The following is a 26,721-nucleotide window of genomic DNA, read 5'->3' as shown; positions in this document are numbered from 1 at the left end:
TTAAAAAGTTAACTTCTTCTTCGACATGGATATTATGCAAGGTCACATACCACGAAGGGGACAATTTAACTTAGACGACAAAAGTTCTTCTGTCATTTGTTTGGATCACATTATTAGAATTGATGCTTGAGGCAAGGTATATCCAACAGCCCTGGGTGAGCTTTATATTATACACAGAGCACATTAGGAACTGCCTGGCAGAATCTACCCTCTTCTTTGCCTCCTCCTGGAGGTCTACCTGCCCATACTTGGAGACAAGTTCTGGCTCCCAGCAGACAATCTCTGAAGGTCTCCTGGTCCAACAGCAGGCTCCAGTCTCATTGCCAGGGTTCTATGTTTATGCACACAAGTCTCTTCCCCATTCTGACCTCTTGTTTGGATTCAGCCAGCTGGGTTCTTGCCATTTAATGCTCAGGATCTCTTCCTAAATCTCTAGCCCCCTGGTCCTCTTCTTCTGGCCTCAGTCCTTGTTTCTTTCCTTGGCTGGTCTCCCACTCTGAATCTATAAGGCTTTGCTAACTTTGGTTCACCATCTCAACCCCAGTCTATGTCTGCTGCTCCCTCTGATTTACCCAACTGCTTAGCTTGCTTTTCTTGTCGCTCAACCAAACTGTACTGAGCACCTACTATGTGCCAGGCCCTGGAACAGGTGCTGAAGATACAAAGATGAATAAGACATAATTTCTGCATCTCAAGGATCTCACATACTAGCAGGGTTAAAAAGGCCCATAAACAGATACCTACAATAGTTGTGTGCTATGTGCAATAATAAAACTAAGCATTGATACTTGGGAGGAAAAAGTAAGGCACTTAGACTATCCAGGAAGTAAAGGATACTAGAATAAAGGATAAACAGAAATTAGCCAAAAGAGATAAGGGGACAATAATTAGGTAGAGAGACAGAAAGAACAAAGACATGGAGAAAAGAAAGGACAGAGTACACAGGAAACTATAAGCAATGAGGTATTGCTGGGGCATGAACTGAGAGGCGGGGTTTGTGGGAAACAGGGGTAGAGGGAGTATTAGAAGCCAGATCACAGAGCTCTGGCTTTCTCCTATGTGAAAAGGAAGGGCCACTGAAAGGTTTAAGCAGGAAAATATCAGGGTCAGATCTGTATTTTTATTTTATTTGTGCCCTTGTGATGGATTCAAAGACCAGTCTCAGCTGTGTAGTTATAAAGGCAGCAGGGAACAAGGATCAGAACTAGAGCCGTGGCAACATGAATAGAAATTAGAGAGAATTCAAGACGTTATTTGTGAGATCAAATTAGCTTGTCTTACTTTATAGATGTGGGAAGATGAAGGGAAGAGTCAGTGGCGACTCACAAATTTCCAGCTGGAAGAAAACAGGAGGACAACACATGCTGAGGTACCCATGCAGCATCTAGGTAGAGATTACCAGCAGACAGTTTTGTCTGCTCATCAGACACTCAGATGTCTGGAATGAAAACACAGCACATCACCCCAGCCTAAGGGGACCATGAGCTGAACTGCCCAGTAACCTAGGCTAGAGAAAGAAAATGGGGGTCATTAGCAAATAAGAATAACATAAACGTCTGCTCACCAGTTCTACATTGTCTTGGGTGCCTGACCCAACCCTTTCTCCTTCACTACCAATACTATAGAGGATGGAAAACCAAATACTTGCTTTCCTAGATTCCTTTGCAGTGAGGCAGCCATGTGACAGCATTCTAGCCAATGAGACATACACAAAAGTCTCCTGGAGGATTTCTGGGTGAGCATTTACTTTCATTTATTCAGCACCAAGGATGTGTCAGACATTGTTCTAAGAAATGGGAATAAAGTAATGACAAAACAAAATCCCTGCCCACGTGGAGCTTTCATGCTAACGTGAGGAAAATGAGGTAAATATGTAAGTGTTGATAAACACAAAGGAGAAATGTAGGATATGGAGATTAGGGAATTTCTTGGGATGGGCTTGGGGTGGGGTTGCGATCTTAGGTGGTGACTCCAAAGTGACATTTCAGTAGACAGTTGAGGAAAGTGAGCGAACAATACCTGCAGTTATCTGTGGAAGGACCAGAGAGAACAACAGCAAGGGCCCCAAGGTTAGAACATACAAACATAAACAAGGAATACTGGGAATACAGCGCAAGAAGATCAATGCAGAGACAGGAGCATGAGGGGGAAGAGAGGCACCACACAAGGTCAGACAAGTAGATGGCGGACCAGATGCAGTGGGTGTGACGAAGCTGCTGGTACCAACTCACACAAGCTCATAAGAGCCAAATGTGCCCATCTCTTCCCGACTCTGCTTACAGTGACTTCACATTGAAACAGCCATCATGGGAATATTTACATCATGGAAATTAACAAACATTACAAATCAGGGCCTTTTTGTTTTTGTTTTTGTTTTATTTTTTCCTGTGTCTACCAGCACATCACTGGCCTTACTGTTCATTGTAAGGACTCTGGCTTCACTCTGGGACAGGGAGGAGTAATCTGAAGGGTTTGAGTAAAAGAATGACATCAAATGATTTAAAAGAATTGCCCTGACTTCTGTCTGGAGAATAAAGTGTCCTAAGGGGACACTAAAGGGAAGGTTATAACTAGAGGGACAGTTATTCTAGTTGTGACTGGAATGCCCCCACTGCTCATTTCTTACTGCCTTGAACATAATGCCTAGGGCTGCATCAGCAACTCACATCATGAGGAAAAGATCAAGAAAATCAGAGAGATGCCAGCTTTCATGGCATCAAGCTGCTGAACCAATGCCAAGGCTACCTAGCTCCATGTTTCTTGTTATATGATGAAAATAAAGCCCATTTGTTTTCATCTCTGATAGTCAGGTCTTCTACTGCTTGCAAGTGAAGACATGTCCTAAAGACATTCCTAAGCGACATACTTGGTGACTGAAAGAAGAAGTGGCAAGGCCTTTCTTCCCTCTTCTACCTTTCCACCCTTCATCCACAATTTCCCAACCACTCCTGACATACACTGCAGTCACATTTTACCTTTACACACACACATACACATACATATACATATACACATACATATACATATACATATGACTGGCCAACAGAAGAAATGGAAGACCTCAGATACCCACCTCTTCCCTATTGGGTGCATCAGGAGGGGCAGTGGCTGCCACTGCCAATAGCTTGATGGGAGTTGTAGTATCACTGAAAACATCTGACACCTCCTGAGTCATGGCCTCCTGCATCCGGGCTTTCAGATCCTTAAAAACATTTGTTTAAAAATGAAAATTTCCAGAAATATCCAAAAAGCACATCTGCCATTGTCCTTCCTTCACTGACACATTCATTCATTCGGTGTTTCATTCAACTTTATCAGCTATGAGTATCAACTGTGTACAAAGCACTGAGCTAGCACGAAACAGGTGTAAGAAGTGAATCCTGCCCACATGACCCACATTTCCCTAGACTGTTCCACCCAAACAAGAAATCTTACTTCCTTTCTTGATGGCCCCTAAGAATAATACTAAGAATCATGGGGTTGAGCCCAAAGAAGACCATGAGATGAGACAGAGTTCCTCAACAATCCCAGTGCTGGAGGGGCCTGACATAATTACAGTAACTGTAAGGACTGTTTGGTGGATGCAGTGCCAAATTTCTAAGCAATTTCTTATATTTAGATGAAAGAAATCAATAATGGAATTTTTCTGGATATTTCAAATAAGTTTCTAGAAAAATTTGATAACCAATATATGAATCCATTTTTTATTTTAACATGGGTCAAAAGCAGAAGATTCTCAGAAGTCATGAAAAAACTCCTTTTCATAATTATCACACTTCGTCCAATCTAAGTTTTATTCTAGATTAATACTCGAAGAAGGATCAATCACCCCCACTGTTTCTCAAGGTGGATAGCATGCACTGGCTGGTGGTATCTGAAATGAATATAGGTGTTACACAGACAAATGTTTTTATTTTAATAATTGTGTGTTTCTTTTATAGAATATTAGAAAAAATATAACTAACTCAAACTCCTGATTTTTATAAACTTTTCTTTTAAATAAAGTTTAAAAAAGGAATCCATTTTAAGAAAAATACTGACTAAATAAAAAAGTATAGGTGATACATAGTAGAACAAATATGAAAGAGCCCTTGATTGAGTGAAGCTTGAGAAACACAATTTTAATTGCTATCACACACTAGTAAGCTTTTCCTTAATAAGCTCTGGATTTCCTTATATTCTTTTTTTTAAAAATTTATTTATTTATTTATTTAATTTTTGGCTGCATTGGGTCTTCATTGCTGTGCACAGGCTTTCTCCAGTCATGGCGAGCAGGGGCTACTCTTCGTTGCGGTGTGCAGCCTTCTCGTTGCAGTGGCTTCTTTTCTTGCGGAGCTTGGGCTCTAGACGTGTGGGCTTCAGTAGTGGCACACAGGCTCAGTAGTTGCGGCTCACAGGCTCTAGAGCACAGGCTCAGTAGTTGTGGCACACGGGCTTAGTTGCTCTGCAGCATGTGGAATCTTCCTGGACCAGGGCTCAAACCCGTGTCCCCTGCATTGGCAGGCGGATTCTTAACCACTGCGCCACCAGGGAAGCCCCTCCTTTATATTCTTGATCACACCTTTTTCACTTTCCCTAGACTCAAGAAATTATGTTTTTTTAAAACTCTCCCTCCTAGTTTTTGAATAATAGTAAGCATAAGAAATGTAATGAGGGACATCCCTGGTGGCGCAGTGGTTAAGAATCCGCCTGTCAATGCAGCGGACATGGGTTTGAGCCCTGGTCCAGGAAGAAACCACATGCTGCGGAGCAACTAAGCCCATGCACCACAACTACTGAGCCTGAGCTCTAGAGCCCACGAGCCACAACTACTGAGCTCACGTGCCACAACTACTGAAGCCTGTGCACCACAACTACTGAAGCCCGTGCACCTAGAGCCCAAGCTCTGCAACAAGAGAAGCTACCGCAATGAGAAGCCCGCACACTGCAATGAAGAGCAGCCCCCGCTCGCCACAACTCGAGAAAGCCCGCGCACAACAACAAAGACCCAACGCAGCCAAAAATTAAATAAATAAATTTATTTCTAAAAAAAAGAAAGAAAGAAATGTAATGATATGTGCTCCCAAGTTCTACCTTTAAAGAGTCTTGGAGCTGAGATGCAAGGGCTCTCGCCTGAGGACTCTCCCCTTCCCCTCTGGCAGCCAGGTCAGCCAGCTGGGCCGTCAGCTGGTCCACTCGGTCACACTTTGCAAGAAGATCTTGGCGATAAGGCCCCATCATGACATTTGCCAGACGATGACCTTCGGCCACAAGCCCTCGGATGGCAGCCTGACCTGCACCAAGAGGAAAACACTGAAACTCACATAGACCAGGAGAAGCCAACCACTGTGCCATTCTGGTAAGGATTTCTTTTCTTAATAATACATTTAGTGGGGTTAGTGGGGTTTTTTCCCCTATCAAGACAAAAAACTGGGGAAATATAAAAAAACGTAAAAAAATATAAACCACCCATAATCCCATCACTTGGAGACTGATATATTTGACCATTTCCTTCCAGTCTTTTTGAATGCATTACATGCTCCTATACATACATACATTTCTCTTTTACAAAACCGGGATCATACTATACATTAACTTTTACTCCTTGCTTCTTTTTATTTAACGTGAGCATTTTTCTACATCATTAAATATTATTCAAAAATCATGATCTAAACTCTATGCAACATTTTATCATATGAACCATAATTGTTAATATTATTAAATATTTACACTATTTACATATTCTCATATGTAACTCCTTAGAAACATCTCTAATTATTTTTAGAATAAATTCCTGTAAGTCAAATTGCTGAGTCAATGGGTATGAACTTTTTTAAAGCTCTTGACGTATAATTCCAAATTGCCACTCAGAAAATTTGTACCAATTTATTCCTCCACCAGTAAATTATATGTCTGCCTGATTCCCCCACACTGGGAATCACCAATTAAAAATTTTATCTGTTTCCAATGAATACAGCAAATGAAATAAATAGATCTTTCAGCTTCAACAGGCTTGCTATCATAATATGACCTAAATTCTTATAGATCCATTCCTAAAATCTCTCAAAAATCAAAATTTTAGGTTAGCAATTCTACAGGTGATTGTGTGATACAGGAGCCCTCACAACTGAAAACAACCTTGGTTATTAAGTGTCTTTTACTTATTTTCAAAAATTATATTTAACTGTGAACTTAACTAAGAACTGTAATAACAGAAATACAACAGAATGAAAGTATACATAGACTGGAAATAATTAGCTCAAAGTTTCAGCTGCAACCTGAGGAATTTTCTATTTGCCTGCAGCAAAATCATTAATTTATTAATACTTCTTGATTAAATCACAGGAAATTTATTGGCTACATTTGGAGATGGAGTCACACTGTGGAATGACTTACTCACCAGTGGCTAAAGAACCCCTTCTGTACCTAATTACAGATGATACAGGATCTCTATCAACAACTTGCTTATCTTCACTGTAATAAGTTTAATGAGGATTAATAAGTGCAGTGATGATCTTACCAACTCCCCGGTCATCCACTGTGGGATTATCAATCCACCGCTGTGCCTGCTCAATCTTGCCCTCAAGGTGGACAGCTGCTTTGGCAGGTCTGCTGTTGGCCACAGCCTTGTTGGTTTTGGTCTGCAAGTTCTGTAGGGCCGTGGCCACCTGTTTGGCCAATGCTCGGGCCTCTGGGGAATCTCCTTTTCCCCTGCAGAGAAAAAAATAGCCATCCTGTCACACAAAGACACTCTTTACATTGAGATGACTTAATTGCTAATACAAATGCTAATGAGATGACAAACTGCTAATGATTATTATTAACTTGGTTTGAAAGGAGAGGGATTTATCTATTTGACCCTTAAATAAGAAATTAATAATATAAATTCTGATTGTTTTGCCTCGTTAAGACAGTTAAATATGTTGTAGTTAAATATGAGTTTGGTCAGTCTGACTCAACCAAGCTCAACCATTTGGTAAGCTGAGCTCGATCAGTCATCACTAGGTTAGGTGGCCCCTGAGCCTGCCATCTCAAATCTGACTCATTGTATATCTCAAGTCCACTAGGTCATAGAAAAGTAAACTTCAGGATAATCACATCTGGCTCACTGATAAAAAAGCAAATATTAGTCTACCTGACAGAATGACTAATTTAGATACTATCTTAAAAGTTCCTTTATGATTCTAAACTTTCATACTTTCTCCATTATAAAGCTGGACAAAGAAGGTAATTACTATGGTTCTGATCATAGCTACTCCTGCTGCCAGGAAGTTTTAGATAGACAAATAGATAGATGGATAGATAGATAGATAGACAGATTGATAGATAGATAGATAATAGGAATAAGTAATGATGGCATGTGACCAAACTTGGTCTGCTGTTATCACTATTATCATTAATTCTCTCTTCATCATTAAGAAACATTAATGAGTGCCTGCTATGTATATGGACCTGTGTTAGGATCCTGAGAACATAGTTTCCTCCTCTGAGTATTTTTAAATCTAGTAAAAATGTAAAGACTATATTAATTAGCTAATATTAATGAACAGAGACCAAAATTTGTAGACATATATTACTTTACAATTGTCCAATTATACATTTTCCCACCTACATAATTTTATATTTGGGGTATAAAATAGTGACCCCCCAAATGATTGAGCTTGATATAGAATCAAACTTGAGCTATTACTTAAGCTGCTCTCTATCACCACAACCTCCTGCCTAAAGTATGCCCACCCTGCTCCCACTCATTCCTATTTCAAGGTCTGAGGCAGAAGTTTGCTTTCTTAGCTAACGTTGGTCTCTTACCCAATATAAGATTTGAAAGGACTCTAAAGTACCTCTGTGGAAAAAGGTTAGGCACTCTCCTGTGGAAGAATAGGGAGTGAAATACACAAGTTAAATGAAAAGTCGAATCTCACAAGATACTTGACTATGGTTATTCCTGGAGAAGTGACTGGAGGACTGAGGTGGGAGAGAAGCAACTCTTACTTTTGCCGTTGTACACTTTTTTAATGTTCTTTTAGTATATGATGCAGTTGTTTTTTTTTTAAGACAGAAAAATATCTTTCAAAAGGAGAAAGTGACACTTCTTTTCTATACAATCAAAGTAGATGCTATGAAAGCCTTATCTGTCTCACCGATTTAAAAAAAAAAAAATCCCCTTACGAGAAGAACCTGCAGTGAGGATGTTATATTTAAGGATCTTTTATAATTGCTACATAAGAAGTAACACTGCTGGTCAAGGAAGAAACTATCTTCTTATGCCTCCCCATCCCACCCCAACACACACACACACACACACACACACACACACACACACACACACAAAGCTTTTCATAGCTAGCCACAAAAGTTATTTTCCTCATATGCCTGGGAAACAGACAAGTCACAAACATGGTGTAGTAGTACATCCTAGCTTAGAAATTTTAAAAAATGGATCTCAGGGATTTCCCTGGTGGTCCAGTGGCTAAGACTCTGTGCTCCCAATGCAGGGGGTCTGGGTTCAATCCCTGGTCAAGGAACTAGATCCTTCATGCCGCAACTAAGAGTTCGCATGCTGCAGCTAAAGATCCCACATGCCGCAACTAAGAGTTCGCATGCTGCAGCTAAAGATCCCACATGCCGCAACGAAGACCCGGCACAGCCAAATAAATTAATTGATTATTAATTTAAAAAATAGATCTCTTAAAAATATTTGTTTAAAAAATAGTTCTTAGTATCCTAAAATTATTAATTTAAAAATATCTGCCCTCACCACGTCACAAAGAATCAATAAGAAGACAATGGAAGAGTATCATATGTGCATTTAACCTATAAATTTCAACTATATATGTGCTTAGGGGGAAAAAGAGAGAGATTAAAGGACAATTTAATTGATTAAATACATACTGTCTTCGTAGATCTGCTAGTTTAGAAGTGAGAGCAGATATTTCTCCAAGAGAACGTAGAATGTCATCTCTCTCTTTAGGATCATCACACAATTCTGCTATTTTCCGAGCTTCAGCCAAAGCCCCTCGAATCTGTTCTTCTCCTTCTGGTCCACCATTTGGATCTGCAAGCCAATTCTACACACACAGAAATAGAAAAGAAGCACACTGTGATCTACTCATGAACCAATTTTACTAAACTTAACAAGGCCATCAGAAATATTTCAAAAGTAATCATAAGGGCTTCCCTGGTGGCGCAGTGGTTGAGAGTCCGCCTGCCGATGCAGGGGACACGGGTTCGTGCCCTGGTCCGGGAGGATCCCACATGCCGCAGAGCGGCTAGGCCCGTGAGCCATGGCCACTGAGCCTGCACATCCGGAGCCTGTGCTCCGCAACGGGAGAGGCCACAACAGTGAGAGGCCCGCATACCACAAAAAAAAAAAAAAAAAAAAGTAATCATAAGGCATACCAGCAATTGTTTTTATAATGCTGATCCTTATTATTTTACATCAGTTCTTACTCAGGCAAAACCAAATCAATCCTTCAGCTATTTATTTATAGAGATATTAATATTTGCACATGCGGCATGCAGGATCCTAGTTCCCAGACCAGGGATCGAATCCACGCCCCCTGCAGTGGAAGCTCGGAGTCTTAACCACTGGACCTCCAGGGAAGTCCCCCTTCATCTTTCTAAAAATGATTTTTTTCTTTCTCATTAGGATAAAATATCTTCATGAGCTTTAGCTTTGAATTAATCACACCTTATTAATTCTTCAGTTTCTTAAACATTTATGTTTCTTCATGAAATGCTTGAAAATCATTTTACAGTACAGTAATATCAGAAAGCTTTAACCCTTTTACATTGCTATGACCAAACACAGTTGTGAATTCTGAGATGAAGAACAGGTTTAACATACTGTAATCTCCATCAGGAGCTAGGAGAATGGTACTCAGAATGCTTACTTTTAACTAACTGAAGTATTCAAAATTAAGATCTCTATTTCAAAAGATAGATAAACATTAGCCTTAAGCCTGTGGTGGTAGGGGACGTGTTAACATTGGCAACTAGTGTGTATCAATCATCACTTAGAAACACCCATTATCCACCCATAGAAAGTTAGTGGGAGAGGGATACAGGATATTTACAGAACATTTCTCTTTCTCCTTTATTTCCCACCCTTGCTAAAAATCATCATCGCTACCTGAGCAGCATCAATCTTCTTCGCAATGCTCTGCTTTGAGTTGGTCATGGCTTCCAGCTTGCGGGCTGCATTTTCCACTTTTGCTGTGAGCACATCCAGACCCTGAGACACCTGCTGGGCTTTCTGCATGGCCACCGGTGAGGCTCCTTGTCCTCTGCTCAAACAGATAGATGCTGCTGTTGTACTCTCTCAAATTCTTAATGGCAAAATATTACTAAAAGCACAGTATATGTTCTTTTACTAACATGTCTGTCCTTTTCCTTTTCTACTAAATCTGCGATAACACAAGGAAACACAGAGAGAGACAAAGCAAAACACCCAAACCATCTAATTTCTCCTTTGCTCTTAAAAATAATACACAGTAGCTTCAAGGAACCGCATAACCACTTTAAAGACCAGACTTGCACATTTTGATAATGATTTTCCTCTTGGTGGTGATTACATAATCAAACCTAATCTTCAGGGGGGAAATGTGCTTGTGATCTTATTGCTATGGAAGGTTTTGTTACCATAGTACGTATGCTTTAGAAATAAACAGCCCATTAGATTATCTTATTTATGGGCAAGTATACATTGAAAATGTTTCAAGAGGCAGCACACATAGTGCTACTGAAAGCACACCACACTGGGACCAAGTAGATGTCTGTTCAAATCCTGGCTCCTGCTACCTGAGGAACCTTGGGTACAATGTTTAACTTCCTTGGGCTTCGGTTTTCTAACTTAGAAAATGAGGGGTGGGTAGGTAATAATACTGGCCCTGCTTATCAAACAGAGTGGCATCAAGCAAAAAGAAATACTTGAAAATACTTTGGCAATAAAGCAATACACATATGTGACTATTGTTATTACAGAGTTGTCATTATCATAACCTAATGGTAATCTTAAATATCTACCTTCCACTCCTATGCAACCTATAAGTATTAAAACCAGATAGTACTGAGGGAAAAGGGCACACAGGGACAAGAAACCATTATTTCTCATCATGTTCCTAAAGAACTAATTTCACTATTTTCCTCTCTCAGAAGTAGTATGCTGCTACTACAAAAAAATGATGTGAGTTAGTAGAAATTTGTTTTCCCTTTGTTAGAGACTTCCCAGGTCACAGCAAAGTAAGACTTGCCATCTTTTTATACTCATATTTTTGAATCCACCCAGCCTGGTAAACTCAATGATAGGGGTGGCAACTTTATCATTTGGTTGAATGGAATGGCTGATCATCATAACCTGAGTTTCTGATTTTTTTTTTTTTTTTTTTTTTTTTTTTTAGTACGTGGGCCTCTCCCTGTTGTGGCCTCTCCCGTTGCGGAGCACAGGCTCCGGACGCGCAGGCTCAGCGGCCATGGCTCACGGGCCCAGCCGCTCCGCAGCATGCGGGATCTTCCCGGACCGGGACACGAACCCGTGTCCCCTGCATCGGCAGGCGGACTCTCAACCACTGCGCCACCAGGGAAGCCCTGAGTTTCTGATTTTAGGACAGACTACAAAACATCTTTGCTTCCCTTAATAATAGTATGGTGTGTCATTCATCTACCTGTCCTCTTTTAAATTTATATGTTTTTCATGTATACCAATATTTGAGGTAGTGAACTCAATAATATTTACTGCCAGGTATATATATATACCTTTTACTTGTACTTGACACCTCCCTTTTACGTGGCAGAGGAGTCTAAGACTTTTGGAAATACACTTTTTATGTTTTAATTTGCTTTTTTTCCTTCAAATCTAGTAATTCATATGAGGAACGTTGTTTGTATAACAGTCCAACTGTGAAAAAGTAAAAATATTTATGGGTTGCATAATTTTTCATTCAAAATAAAAAGTTTGAGTACCATGGAGGGGAAAGTATATACTTACAACCCTAGAAATTCTAGGTGACTGAATAGAAGAATACCAAAGAGGAAATTGTTACTGAGTTTCAGCCACTAAGCTGTTAGAAAGCTAGGCATATTTAAGAAAGGATAACAAGGAGACAGCTTTGTAATCTTTCATTGTGAAAGGCTATCGCAGACTCCAGTGTGAAGCAGGCCCATTGAGGCTCCTCACTGTTCCAACCTTTTCTCTTTACTGATTTATGGTCGGTCCTGTACAGCAACTACCTCGTTCTCTTGCTCAGATTCATCTTTCTCTAAATACATACAACTGTGTATTTGAGAATTCCAACTGAAAACTGTCTACTACACTGTGAAAAGGCTGCAGACAAAAGAGCCAGCAGTGAGAAATTAGAAGAGCCAAGAATCTTGTCAAACTGCATTGGCATTTCTCCAAATGGGAAAAGAACTTCTTTTTTGTCCTTTCTGTAAAGTTCTTGGCATGCTCATGGCAGAGGAGACTGCTTCACAGCAAGAGAAAAGGCCCACTGCACTCAATGAGATCACATTTATTTATGCTGTTTCTTCTTCCCTTTAAGGTAAAGGCTCTTAACCTGAAGCCCATGGAGCTTCCAGGGCTACAGTGAATCCATGAACCTCTGGAAATTACATATAATATTGTATGGGCATGTTTATATGTATCTTTTTAAGTAGAGATTAATGGCTTTCATCAAATTATAAAAATGACCTTGGTCCAAGAAAGGTCAGGAACCACTCCTTTAAGAACTATATTCTTGGGCTTCCCTGGTGGCGCAGTGGTTGGGAGTCCGCCTGCCGATGCAGGGGACACGGGTTCGTGCCCCGGTCCAGGAGGATCACACATGCTGCGGAGTGGCTGGGCCCGTGAGCCATGGCCGCTGGGCCTGCGCGTCGGGAGCCTGTGCTCCGCAGCGGGAAAGGCCACAACAGTGAGAGGCCCGCATACCGCAAAAAAAAAAACTATATTCTTAAGTCCATTATGTTAATACATTTGAGGTTAGGTGTAATGGTGTGCAACACGTCAAGGCGTGTTCCTGAAGCCTTAGTTTGTAGGGAGACGTTATACTGTATTCCAATTATCTCAAGACGTTTCATGACAATCTTGAAGCAAAATTAAATTTCATTTATACTAGTGTGTCATCATACCTCAATTTTTCACAATGTCCGTACTATAAAATTCCATAAAGATGAGAATCTTTTAGAACTTCATTAACTATATGTATGAGTTCCAAACAAACCTATATTATAATGAGTTTTCTTAATAGCAAACTATACATATTTAATTTGGGGAATGGGGGTGGATCCTAAAAGCCAAGACTTGAGGTGGGTAAGAGATAGGTAAAAGAATTATAAAACCAATGAATATGATGAAATAGAAACTCAAAAGAGCCTAGAAATGACCAGCGTAGAGGATAATCTATTTAACTGATTTTTAAAATGACATGTGAAATAATTCCAACGTTTTCACTCTTTGTTTTTTTTCTATCCAGCCTTCATAAAAGATATCTATGCACCTTATTTTTCATAAGCCTATGGCTAGAAACTAAAAACAGATTTCTATTTGAATTTCAACTTTACGATAAGGCATCTACATATTTTAAAAGTTCAACAAAAGGAAAATTCACTCCAATCTCAAAAGAATTAGTAGAATATAATATCTACGTTATATATTAGCCAAAGAGAACTCAGTAAAATTCACAGAAACTTGCTTTCTGAATCACTCCATCAGGAGCGAGATCCCAACTGTTACCACTACTGCTCTGATGAGAGCAGAGGAACTTTACCTGGCTCGGAGGTCAGCCACTTGATCAGTCATCTGCCCTAGCATTTTGCAGGTTCCCAGGATCTCCCTGCGTTCTTTGCCTGCACAGAGTTCACCAACTTTTCCAGCTTCATCTAAGATCTGCCTGATGGCCTGTTCACCAGCATCACCTAAAACAAAGAGATTTTCAAGGGAGTTCCCTGGTGGTCTAGTGGTTAGGATTCCAGGCTTTCACTACCATGGCCTGGGTTCGATCCCTGGTCGGGGAACTGAGATTCCTCAAGCCAGGTGGCGCAGCCAAAAAAAGAGAGAGAGAGAGAGAGAGAGAGCTGTTCAATATCTAGATTGTTGATCCATTAATTATTTAGAAAGGTTGCTTTACAAGTCATTTCATTCATGAAGGAATGGATGATTTTAAATGACAAGTGAATAGAAGGCAATACATCTGATAGCTAACAGCCAAGCACTGCCCTTACAACCATAGGGTGAGGTTTTAACCACAGAGACTGCTCAAAAAGATCCTTGGAACCATACCCATCTGGAGATAATAAGCAGTTTGTGGTAAGCATGTGAATGATGAAAGTAGGCTCTAACAATTCAATAGTACTCAATGCCTCTAAACTCCATTAGGCTTTTCACATTCATTCAAATATTAATCTAAAACTGAATAAATATTAGATTAGAAAATCCATAATGCCTAGCTCAATAACCTATTTGGGTCTTATCTTTATACAAGTCAACTTTGCTTCCCAATTCTTGTTAGCATCATCATTTCATCTGCTTAATTAAGTACGCTGTTGACGTAAATGGAAATCTGCCCAACGGGAACTAGAAAAGAAGAGCTTTCATTCAAAATAATTACCTTTCTGATTCAGGGAAGGGGTGAACCAATAATTTGGCAAAGAATGCCCAGTTCACTTTGCTTTATTCCTCCGTGATGAGAAGTAGTCTATGCCCTTCATCCTTTTAAGGACCAGTAATACTTCAATTAGTCAAAACTATCAGAGAATGGAGTATGCCCCTAATGTTGCAGTAGTTATCTCAGGATTATGAGATTACGAAATGATTTTTCTTTTATTTTCTTTTTCTTTTGTTTGCCTGGTTTTTAGCTTTTTGCTGTTATCTATCAGAAAAGTAGAACCAGAGGGTTACCTGGGGAGGCACTGGGGTCACGGAGCCAACCTTTAGCCTGGTTCAGTTTGGAGTCTATGGAGGCCAACGCTCTCTTCATGGCTTCAGTGTCCTTTTGAAGAAAAATACCACAAGTATTTTCTTTGCAAAAACTAAGATACCATGATACAAAGTAAGACAGAGAAGTTACACCATTAACATACAATATCTACGGTAGTCCTACAACAGCCTTAAAAATATTCTCATCACACCATAACGCTTATTTCTGTCAAAATGCAGCATCTTGCATGCAAATCTTCAGTTAATTCTGTTTCCTAGTCTCCCTATTGCTAAACTGTGAAAACTGGTAAAACTGCTCAAGCCAAAAGATGTTCAATGTCTTCAGCTGGAAAAAGCCCTCTTGTCACATGCCTCATTATCAGCCTTTCCGCTAGTCAACAATCATCTACTGCAGCCCTGCCAAAGCTCTCCCCGCTTCAGGGAAGCCTCATTAGCATGTGGCACCACAATCCACAGTTCTTCTACATCTTGTTTTGAAATATACACACACTGCTTGATGTTCCACTATGTTTAATCTGAAAAACCTGGAATTACTGGCTGGAAGAAAGCTGAAAATTTTAATCCAGCAATTCAGTTTTAATTCCACAAGTAAACCACCAAATGTAATACAAGAAAGAAGTGTCTTTCGGGCCTTCCCTGCCACTCCTCATCCTTAGTTCCCTTACCGTCCCTAATCTGGAAGAAGAGGCAGGATAAAATAAGTGGGTCTCAATTTATTGTTTAAAATCAGGATTCATAATGACTTGCATAAAACTAGCATAAAATCTCCCAGGATACAGCATGAGAAGTCCAAACAACAGACTAATCACTTTTAAAATATACATATATTTTAATAAAGTTTTTTAAGTAAATAGATATACAGAAAACAATATAACAAATATGCACGTACCCATCCTCAAAACTGACAGACTGGCCATCTCTTAAGTCTATTTAACACAGCCTCTCTCCCTTTTGCTTAGGGAACTGGATCTTACAGAGCCCAGCCATCAAAGCACAGAGTTAACCTCTGAAACTCTAGGCAACACCTTAAATCCCTACCTTTTTTCAATTTCCAGTCCTGCAAACCGGGGTTCTTCAAGGTGTGGTGCCACCAGTTTTCCACATGGGGGCACTAGGAGCATCCCCACTTCCAATTCAAACAAAACCCAGCAGCAGCACCAATAAGCATTGGGAGCACTCATAATTAGGCTTAAGGTCAGCAGCCTGACACCAGCTTTTCCAAAGTACCTATTCAAATTACAGGACTCTCAGCTTTGGACTCCCTCTTTCCCCATCTAAACAGATACAGATTTGGCTATCTAAGGCTCTAAATAACAAATTCTCAGCCATGGCAACTGAAAAGAAGTGAACTAAATTACTGAAAAAATGGAAATAAAATATTTTTATTATCAAGTTATATGAAATTATGATAGCTATCTATCAATAAAAGGCAGTCATAAGAGGATCTATTTCAAAATCCATCTGTCATTAGTACTGTAAGTAGACAAGTGGCATTTTTTAAGTGCTTTGATTCTCAAATGGTTTAAATATTTGCTCTTCCTTCATCTAGTTCAAATTAATCTGTACAGCAAACCTTGTCTTCAAAAGTCAACTTTAGCTTAATTCCAAATTAGCAAGGCCCAAATCAATATCTTTTTAAAGAGAGTCGCAGGCAACACCCAACCTCAGAGAGTCGGGTAGCCTTTAAGGTCTAATACCAGTTATAGGTCTTTGTCTAGACACAGATTTAAAAAAAATTCATGATCTCTCACCTAGGAAGTATTGTGCACATTCTGAAGAAGAGGAATTACAGCCATGGAAAAATACTTAATTTAAAATCTATTAATAACCATTTCTCTAATACACTTATATTTTAAGTGAAAAAAAAACAATAGATACTTATAACATTTCAAAAATCTCAATTCAAGGGGAAACAAAGATCAGAAATTTTTCAGTGTCTATTCTAGCATTAAAGGCTACCAGTTAGGAAACTAATCTTAATTGAGCACTTTCTACATGTTAGGTTCTATTTTAGGCATTTTTTTCCCTCATTGCTTCATTGAACTTCAATTTTTAATGTAATTTAATTTTATAAATTAAGGGGCTCAATCATAGAAACACAGTTTGATCTCAAACCTCATTCTTTTCTATTAGATGAAATTCAAGAATTTTTTCCTTTTACCAAAGAGAGTTGCCAAAGATTCCACTAACCTTTTACAGTAGTCAGCAAATCTTATGCCTTGCCAATTCTGGCTTGGTTAATACTGCCCAGAAAATTAGCTCTATAAATCAAATTCATAATCCTCACTAACCTAAATAACTGCTTTTATTCTCTACTGCCCCAAAATGATTTGAAACACAATAGAAAAACTAGTTTTGCTCTATTCAGTATCCTCAAAAGTCACTGCTTTTTTCTCCCTAATAAAGCGTGGTCACCATGCTTCAAGGAAAGAATCTGATTCTCAGGATGTGACTAATTTAGTCCTGAGTATGAGATGTGAGAATATCAAGAATTTAACATTAAGAGATGCTCATTTTCTCCTAAAAATAATCAATGGCAAATTTGCAATGAAGCTGCATTTTTACACTGGGAATTTCAATTAGTTACCAACGTTTTTAAGAGCATGAATTTTAGACAATTTTGGAGATTTAAAACAGTCACTGAGAGGGCCACCTTAAATTCTTTCTGGAATAGAGCAAATTGTAAAGAATCATTTAAACACAATACATTTTAATGTCATATCTATTAAAAGCAAAAATGTCTGTGGGAACAAATATTTTGGTCTCTTAAGAATCTCTTAAGAATTTCTTTTGAAGGGCAGTGTTTGTTATGGAATTGACAGAATTCTGACATAAGCAACAAAAGAAGTATACTAACACTGGCTATAATATAAACAAATTCAATGAACAACTAGGACTAAGAAGCAATTTTGAGATATATTTATAAAGGGTAAAAATAATCATAACTCTGGGGTCAACTACACTATGTACCATAAAGCTTTTTGTTAAACCTTGTTATGTAGGTCTAAGTACTCAGAATACACTCTGGGTATGAAATAGAAGAGAAAAAACTGTACCCTCAATAAGTACTGTTCTCTGTAAAATCTCAAATTTGGGAACAAGAAAAGTCTCCACCAATCTCTTCTCTGTTTTTGTTGTTGTTGTTGTTCTTGTTCTTTTTTTTAAAGAGTGAATATAAAAAAGACCAGATCTAGTCATGTAGCTTTGGGGACAGCTGTCAGGGATCCAATACCCTCCTGCTCTGGTCCATTTTACTGTAAAACTCTGATGAGTTCAGGTTTTAAATGAGAAAAACCATAGTGCCTTGGCACTCTGCCACATATACCAGAAGTCAGAAGGACAACCTAAAAGACTCCTTTTTACATGCTTTTCCAGGACGTGAAACACTTCTGAAATTTAATATAAAGTTAGACCTAAAGAACACTGAATAATACCAAGAACCACTGAGTTCCTCCCACAGACGATCAAGAGGAACTGTGGTAGGGAAAGTGAGCTTCTCCGTTCCCAGGCTCTTGAAAATTTTTAATTTGGGACTAAGGACTCCCTCTCATTCACTGCCCAAGCTACTCTCCCTTTTCCACTAACACCTCCCACCCCCACCCTTCCCACTCCAGCCCATTCCTGACCACATTTCTACCCTCAAGTCCGTGTTTTAAACAAAGATGTTTTTGGAAAGATAAATTGGGCCGTAGAACAAAATCTTATAAACTACATTTAACCTTGGAGAGAAAGTCATCTAGCCCTGACCCTTCAGGCAAGCTACCCTCCCAGGCATCAGTTCCTCATCTCCAAGAATACCTTCTCAGTGCTTCTGTGCCACCTATGCACACACAATCAGTTATACCAACTAAAAGATCACTTGGATCAGAATGGAAATGTCAATTCCTGTAACATGTTGGGCTTTTCTCCTTTGGCTGGGGGGGAGGATGAAATATTATATATACCTAAATTAACTATTTATCTCAAACTCCAAAAGATAAATCCTTTGTTGTATTAGCTGCATACTAGAATACTAAAACTAATACTGCATAATAGAATACAAAAAGACTCATAAAAAGCTCATATATAACCTTATTTTTTTCAAAACTGAAATAAAAATCAACCCTTAAATCCTCAATGGTCTGCAGTAAGGGCAAGTTATTATAGGATTGCATGTTCTAACCAGTATTTCCTTCTTTGGTAGACTAGAGTAATCTGTGCAAGACATCTGAGTCACTCACTACATTTACCCACCACCAACCTAGGCCCACCGTGGGAGAAGACACACCACAGGGACGAATTCTGAATAATAGTATCTAATGACTCAAGTTGCAGTTACAGGAACACCTACATAGGGTTCAAAAATTCTTAGCAATGAAATGCTTTTTAAATTTTTTTCACTTCCTCTTTATTCTCAGCATGCGTCAAGATACAGGTAATATAAATACCAAAAAAAAAGAGATTAAATATAGATTGCTAAATTTACAAAGGGTAAAATTAGAACTGTGTTTAAACCCCAAATTCTTTTGTCTCATAATGTATTCCCAGGAAAAATGCTAAAATAGTTTTTAATAATCATTATGATTGTTGATTTAGGAGGGGAAATTTTTTATTTTCAAAATAAAGTGAAGTGTTTAAAGTCAAAGTACTTATAAATTTGTAAATCTGCCATTTGAATGTAGGTATAAAATGTAAAATAATCAGCTATTGCATTGCCTCTTTAAAATCTTAACTTATTCGGCAAGACGTACTTTTACCAAGAATTTTTTCCACTTACTTTCTTCCCCCACTTTTCTAGAGGAACCATCACTTTCCAGGAGAAAACTGCACCAGTGGGGAAGCATGAAACAAGTATGGTAAGACAAAGTTAATTCTTTATTGGTAGGGGTGAGAGGAGGTAAAAGATATCATATGTATTAAACAGAATGGGAACCCAGGGGTCACAGACAGACACAAGGTCTGATTAATTCACTGCTTACAGTTGAGCAATGAAAGATGCATAATGCTACTAAACTGAAAAATAACCAAACCCTAGTTACCAATTTCCATTTTCAGGGTAAAATTTTTTCTAAATATTCTTGCAACTAATAAAAACAATTACTCTTAGGGGGTAAGGGAGGTAGAGTAGATAGGGATGGGGATGAGAGTGAGCTGTGTCACACATATCCTTTTATAGCATTTTTTCAATATTTATTCATTTGTTTATTTATTTATTTATTTGGTTGTGCCAGGTCTTAGTTGTGGCTCGCCGGCTCCTTAGTTGTGGCATGTGAACTCTTAGTTGCAGTATGCATATGGGATCTAGTTCCCTGACCAGGGATTGAACCAGGGCCTCCTGCATTGGGAGCACAGAGTCTTAACCACTGCGCCACCAGGGAAGTCCCTTTATAGCATTTTGATATTTGAATCAGGTAAATGTAAAACAAAAGCAAAATGAAGTTAAAAAATAAGCATTTCTTGCTCATTCTGATGTCATTATGTACTTATGCTTCTTTTAGCTGAACTAATTTTAATTTCCTTTCATTCTGATAGTTTTACAGCATCCTAACAGTCTGGTTCCTTCCAGATCAGCATAAAACTGAGAGAGCTATTAGACTGTACACAGTGGGGACCAGGTTTATATTTCCCTTGTATATGCCTCCAAATGCGTAATCTTCCTCCTGAAAAACTCAACTGACCACGGTTTTGGTTTTGGTTTTGGTTTTGATTTTGGTTTTGGTTTTGGTTTTTAAAGAAGCAGCTCTCAGCACTTGCACAAAATAAAGCTCAGTCACACTTAGTTACTAATTGATGGATGACTTTTCCCCTCCAAAAATAGAGAAACATTAAGGTTGCAAGGCCTGCTTTTCTTTTTTACTATTTCTCATCTGCTAGAAGCAAAGGGAAGAGAATAAGGAAAGAGATTAGATTAGAGGAACATGAGATCATGGACAACAACGGCTGATTCACAGCTTAGATAGCAGAACATGCAGTGAGCCAGGTACTGAAGTTAGGAAAAACTTTAGGTACACCTGACTTTTTTCCTTTTGATTTTTAATGCTAGGATTATTGTGAAGGACAGGTGCCCCATCTAGACTCTCTAGCCTACCCATTTTCATTATGGCTTAAAACCTCAATGATGCATCTCCAAAAGTCAAATTCCAGAGCCTGCAAAGGAAACTGGTAGGAGAGGCAAATACAGAGATAGCAACAGCTGGAAGTTTCCTTTCCTAAGAGCAAGGTCCACTGGTAACTTAGGGGTCACCCAGCTACCTGGGGAAATCTGCCCCTCAAGTGAAGTCAGTGGGAACGACCAGACCAAAACAGTTCCCAGGAGACTGCTCAAAGAGAGGAAAGCACCCACCAAATATAGAAAGCCTGACATCCCATAGTAATGTCTTTCCTTTTGCTTCCCCCAAAGAAACAGCTCCACATGAGCCAAACAGTCTGCCCAGCACAGCCCCAGAGTCCCGTATTAAGTCAAATTCTGACGCATATTCAAGCACAGTGTTACACACCGGCACGCGGAATGAGGCACGGCACACAGCACAAGAAAACCTCACAGACATGCTTTTTCTCTTTTTAAGCAAAAAAGAAACTAGAGGGCAAGAGAAAGCTTACCTTCTAAACGTGAGAAAAAGAATAAAACAAACAAGAGAACAAAAAAAAAGATGCATAAAGAAGTCATAACAGGGAAGTGAAAGTTATCAAATATGCAAAAGCAAAATTAAGTAAAATATCAAAGACGTTACATGATTTTACTATATGGATTTAAAATACAGTCTTAGAACTTGTTCAAGAACTTCATGCCTCTGAAAACAAATCCATAGTTAAGATAATCTGACTAATTTCTCCTCCACTCTTAGTTTAACTTTCTGGTCAACAAAGAGAGACTGTTGATTTTAGCCCCAGCTTCGACCTTACCTTATAGGTGTCCTGGAGGACAAACAGAGCCCTACTGGGCACCCAGTGGAAATCATACTACAATATCCCCTCTGTAGTCTGCCACCAGCCTGCTGGGTGGCCCTGGAGATAGCATTTGAGTCCACACAGTGGGGGAAGCTGGATCCTGGAGACAATGTGTTCCCCCCACTGCCTGCATCTTGGGCTCCTACAAGGGAAGTGTAAACCCAAGTGTCTCTGTTCCCAATCACTAGACAAGCAGCAGACCAGAGCAGCAGCACCTCAAACCACCGCTGCTGGGCTCTAGGCGGAATCCACCAACCCTTCTGGAATTCAAGAGGAAATTCTAGACCAAGGGTAAAGGGACCCCTCAAACTAACTGACAAACGTGAAAACTAATATTTCAGTTAAGCTCTCTTTAGGGAAAACAGAATGATGAAGGGACACACCTAGAAATGTCAAGAGTTTCCTTTGTAGATTTCTCTGGGTCAAAAATTGGTTATGAAAAGTTTTCCATAAAATTCAGTCATAGGCATATTCTGTATCTTACTTAGTCACCTAGCAACAACCACCCACATGAAAGGCAGGGCTCCCACCCAGGGGAGTATACACCACACCAGAATTCCTCCACCAGCCCAATCCATGAGACTCCAGCTTGAAGGAAAAGCTACATCCTAGCTTTCAACCAACATTCACCCTGCATACCTATTTGTCTGTTCTACCTCAGAGCAAAGGAAAAGTGCAAAAGCAGGAAGTAACCCATAACCCTTTATTTTACAAAAGTAAAGAAGAAAATACTTTCATAATATCTAAGTAGTCTTATGCTACACACAATTACAAGAAAAAATGTGAGACAATCACATCCCCAGGAAGGGAAAATTGGGGATTTTGCTTATTTCTCCCCCAATAACACTTACCTTGCTGGCCCAGGCATCTTCGTCCCAAGAAGTGAGTTGTAATACACGAATGATCTCATTAATTTCAGCGCTCATCTTTTCTACAGTAAAATTACGATTTTTCAAAGCTTCTTCAATTCCTTGGTTTTTTGAGTTTTTAGTTGTTACAAAAATCTTCATAGCTGTAAAAATAAACAAAAGATCAGAAACTAAGCCTGGAATTTAATCTTGCTGTATTACAATATTCACACAAGATGTTCCACACTGTGAACATGTTTTGGGCTTCTAAGGTCTTAAAAAAGAATATGAAAACAAACACTGCAAGTCTGCCATTAAAGTTCCAGTATCAGCAACCTTCACTGTTAAGAAAGCTCAAGGTACAAAACTTCACCACATCATGATCAGAAAACTAATTTAACATGCATATACTGAAGATCCACAGTCACAAAATATCCACTATCCTTCTAAATCAATTATCATCCCAGCCCTAACACTGGCCCCATCAAACACAAACCTAATGTGACGAGATAAAAACAGTCAGTAAAACTGTAACCAAAGAACGCCGCTTGACCCAATCCTAGTGGAAGATCCCAAAGTGTTCAGTTTATCTTCCATGATTTATCTTAACATATAGCAGGGACTATCTAAACCCTAAAAGTGAAGAAGAAAATAATAACGAAACACTAGAGGAGAGAATATCTTCTTATAAACTAACTAAAATTATAAAAACAAAGATTAATCAATGCTTTATTGAGTTACCCAGATTAGAAAGAAAGATTCTTCCCAACAACCTTTCTGCCATATGGAACAGTTGGTCTCAAAAACATATTTTTGAGAAGATTATAAGGCGCTATTTACAAATTTTTGTTTTCTAGTTCATGTAAGGGCTTTCTGAACTCTTACACTCACATCCCCTATTTTAGCTACTACTTGAAATTACAAAGGAGGAAGGCAGTAGCTGGCGATTACAGTAACATGCCTTATAAAATTCTGAAGATAAAGCTGCCCTCTGAGACTTAAACCAACTAAACCACAACTTGACAAGGATAATTTACATAAACCATGAGATGTCTGGTACATACTAGACACTCAATAAGTGCAACTCCCTTTTGCTAGTTGAGAGAGCAGCCACCATGTTTGCATTTCTGGGCTCTGCCCAACGGGAACGTGGTCCTAGTTGGTGTACACCACCTGCTCTTCAACGTACAGAAGAGTTAAATATCTTCTAGGAAAGGGCTGTGGGTTCACTTCCTTACTATACAGTGCTCTATAATATCCATTCCAGCTCCTAATTGTTTTTTCTGAGTACAAATAAAGGTGTCAAAATCCATACATCCAAAACTAGAGTTTCTAGAGGAGAAAAGGGCCTGTTAGAACTTCAAGAGAACAGTATGAGGCAACAGGAGAGCAATTTCAAACAAAGAGCAAGAGAAGGAGAGCATTAGAGAAGATAAATACTGGTTCTTAGCTAATCAGCTGCATTTTTACTCAGGCTGAAAGACATGCAACTAAACAGCAAAAGAAAATAAACACCAGAGTTTAAAACATGTTAACATGTTTTTTTTCTGTAAGATAAAGTACAGACAGAAAATACCTGAAATGAGAACTGGCAGCAACTCTTTCACGGTGTTCATTGAGTTCACCAACATCACTCGGTGCTCCTGGTGAGTCAGTTCCTGCTGCCTCTCATCAATCATCTTGGCCATCTTAGTCATTCCTAGGGCACAGGGAATAAATTGTGCAGAGTGAGCCGTGAAACAATCCAGAGTCTGGCTTTCTGAGCCTAAATCCATTATGAATTACTGTGAAAGTCCAAACTGACTGTCCACTTATTTAAACAACAGATACTATCACTGAACTCTAGCATTCATGACATAGAATTTTTCAGGACAGTTCTAAATTAATGCAACTTTATTCTTCTCATTAAAAGCAATTTATTAAATATAAATCCTAAATGTGACATAATTTTCACACATTTGACATAAATACATTAACAAATATTTTTTAAATGTTGCAATTAGTAAATATACATTTGAAAAAAAATTCACAAGTGGGGGGAAAAATACTTTGCCTGGCTACCATACCAGCTTTCATGCCATGTACCTGGCCACTGAACCTATGTGTATAAGAATCTTATGTGAGCCTAGTACAGGCACACCTCAAAGATACTGCGGATTCAGTTCCAGACCACTGCAATGAAGTGAATATCATAATAAAACGAGTCACAGGCATGTTCTAGTTTCCCAGTGCATATAAAAGTTATGTCTACACTATACTGTAGTCTATTAAGTATGCAATAGCACTATGTCTAAAAAAACAATGTACATACCTTAATTTAAAAATACTTTATGCTAAAAAATGCCAACTATCATCTAAGCCTTCAATAAATCATAATCTTTTCAGTAGTAACATCAAAGATCAGTGATCACAGATCACCATAACAATATAATAATGAAAAAATTTGAAATATTGTGAGAATTACCAAAATGTGGCACAGAGACATGAAGTGAACAAATGCTATTGGAAAAATGGCACCAATAAACTTGCTTGAGACAGGGTTGCCACAAACCTTCAATTTGTAAGAACGCAGTTATGTGTGAAGCACAAGAAAGTGAAGCAAGGTGTGCCTGGGCTAAGAAACTAGCGGCTGAAAAAAATCTTAAGAATTACAATAATGTGTATTGTTTTCATCTTTAAATTTTTCTGTACTTTCCAACTTATCCAAAGTAAGGATGTATCACTTTTATAATTAGAAACAAATAAAAATAATTATGGGGGCTTCCCTGGTGGCACAGTGGTTAAGAATCGGCCTGCCAATGCAGAGGACACGGGCTCGATCCCTGGTCTGGGAAGATCCCACATGCCACGAGCAACAAAGCCCGTGTGCCACAACTACTGAGACTGCGCTCTGGAGCTCGTGTGCCACAACTACTGAAGCCCGCGCGCCTGGAGCCCGTGCTCTGCAACAAGAGAAACCACTGCAGTGAGAAGCCTGCCCACCGCAACGAAGAGTAGCCCCGCTCGCCGCAACTAAGAGCTCACGCACAGCAATGCAGCCAAAAATAAATAAATACAATAAATTTTAAAAATAATAATAATAATAATTATGGTGATGACAGCATATGAAAGCATCTGGTGTTTTGGAGTTAGCATGCTAGCACTTTTTGCTACTTTGGTTATTATTCAAGGGTACTATGTGATTCTCTAACACTTTGGTTTTCCAACTGCTCTTAGAACTTCTTAAGCAGGTTCACAGATCGTCAAGGGGCACCCAAAGGGAGATGGAAAGGGTGGGGCTGCCTCTGCTTCATCCAGAGTAGCTCCATTTCTGTATTTTATATGTTGGGATTCTGCAAAGATTTATTTTTTCATTATTTCATTAGATTTTTTTATTGAAGTATAGCTCATTTACAATATTAGTTTCAGGTATACAGCATAGTGATTCAGTATTTTACAGATTATACTCCATTAAAAGTTATTACAAGGTAATGGCTGTAATTCCCTGCTATACAATATATCCTTGTTGCTTGTCTATTTTATTTTTTAATTTGAGTATAGTTGCTTTACACTGCTGTGTCAGTTTCTGCATATATCCCCTCTTTTTTGGATTTTCTTCCCATTTAGGTCACCAGAGAGCACCGAGTTCCCTGTGCCATACAGTAGGTTCTCATTAGTTATCTACTTTATACATAGTAGTATATATATGTCAATCCCAATCTCCCAATTCATCTGCACAAGATTTCATTTGAAGAAATAAAATTTCTTCACAGTGCTAGGAGAAAGTTTAAAGGGTACTGCTCTAAAGCCATTTCCCAGCGATTTTCGATGACAGCTCAGAGAAATTCTAAACTGCCTTAAGTTTACAGGATGACTGCACTGAAACCTCAAGGAAATACATTTTATGTAAGACAAAAGAATTTTATAAGATAATATGTGATTCTTAATACTAACAAATCAAACATCTGATATGTCTTGTCATTGGTCTAATTCATACTTTAAGGAGCCTCAAGTTCATGTTATATGTCTATAACACCAAAAGCTGGTATCTGTTCA

General features: G+C 38.9%; 1 protein-coding gene across 3 annotated transcripts in view; it reads right to left on the bottom strand.

Annotated features, from left to right (window-relative positions):
* Positions 1–26,721, bottom strand: part of VCL (vinculin) — a 100,070-nt gene that overhangs the window by 18,198 nt on the left and 55,151 nt on the right. For all 3 annotated transcript variants that reach the window (XM_032608022.1, XM_032608021.1, XM_032608020.1), the window contains exons 5-13: positions 24,263–24,385; positions 22,690–22,850; positions 14,873–14,963; positions 13,743–13,890; positions 10,112–10,265; positions 8,872–9,047; positions 6,500–6,690; positions 5,074–5,273; positions 3,074–3,202 (exon numbers count right to left, since the gene is read on the bottom strand). In XM_032608022.1, the coding sequence (XP_032463913.1) occupies positions 3,074–3,202; positions 5,074–5,273; positions 6,500–6,690; positions 8,872–9,047; positions 10,112–10,265; positions 13,743–13,890; positions 14,873–14,963; positions 22,690–22,850; positions 24,263–24,385 (1,373 nt within the window). The remainder of the gene's footprint in view (positions 1–3,073; positions 3,203–5,073; positions 5,274–6,499; positions 6,691–8,871; positions 9,048–10,111; positions 10,266–13,742; positions 13,891–14,872; positions 14,964–22,689; positions 22,851–24,262; positions 24,386–26,721) is intronic.

This window comes from Phocoena sinus, chromosome 16 (genome assembly GCF_008692025.1).
Source record: "Phocoena sinus isolate mPhoSin1 chromosome 16, mPhoSin1.pri, whole genome shotgun sequence".
In the NCBI taxonomy this organism is placed as follows: Eukaryota; Metazoa; Chordata; class Mammalia; order Artiodactyla; family Phocoenidae; genus Phocoena; species Phocoena sinus.
Note: the sequence above shows the minus strand (reverse complement) of the source record. Positions and strands in the feature narration are given on the sequence as shown.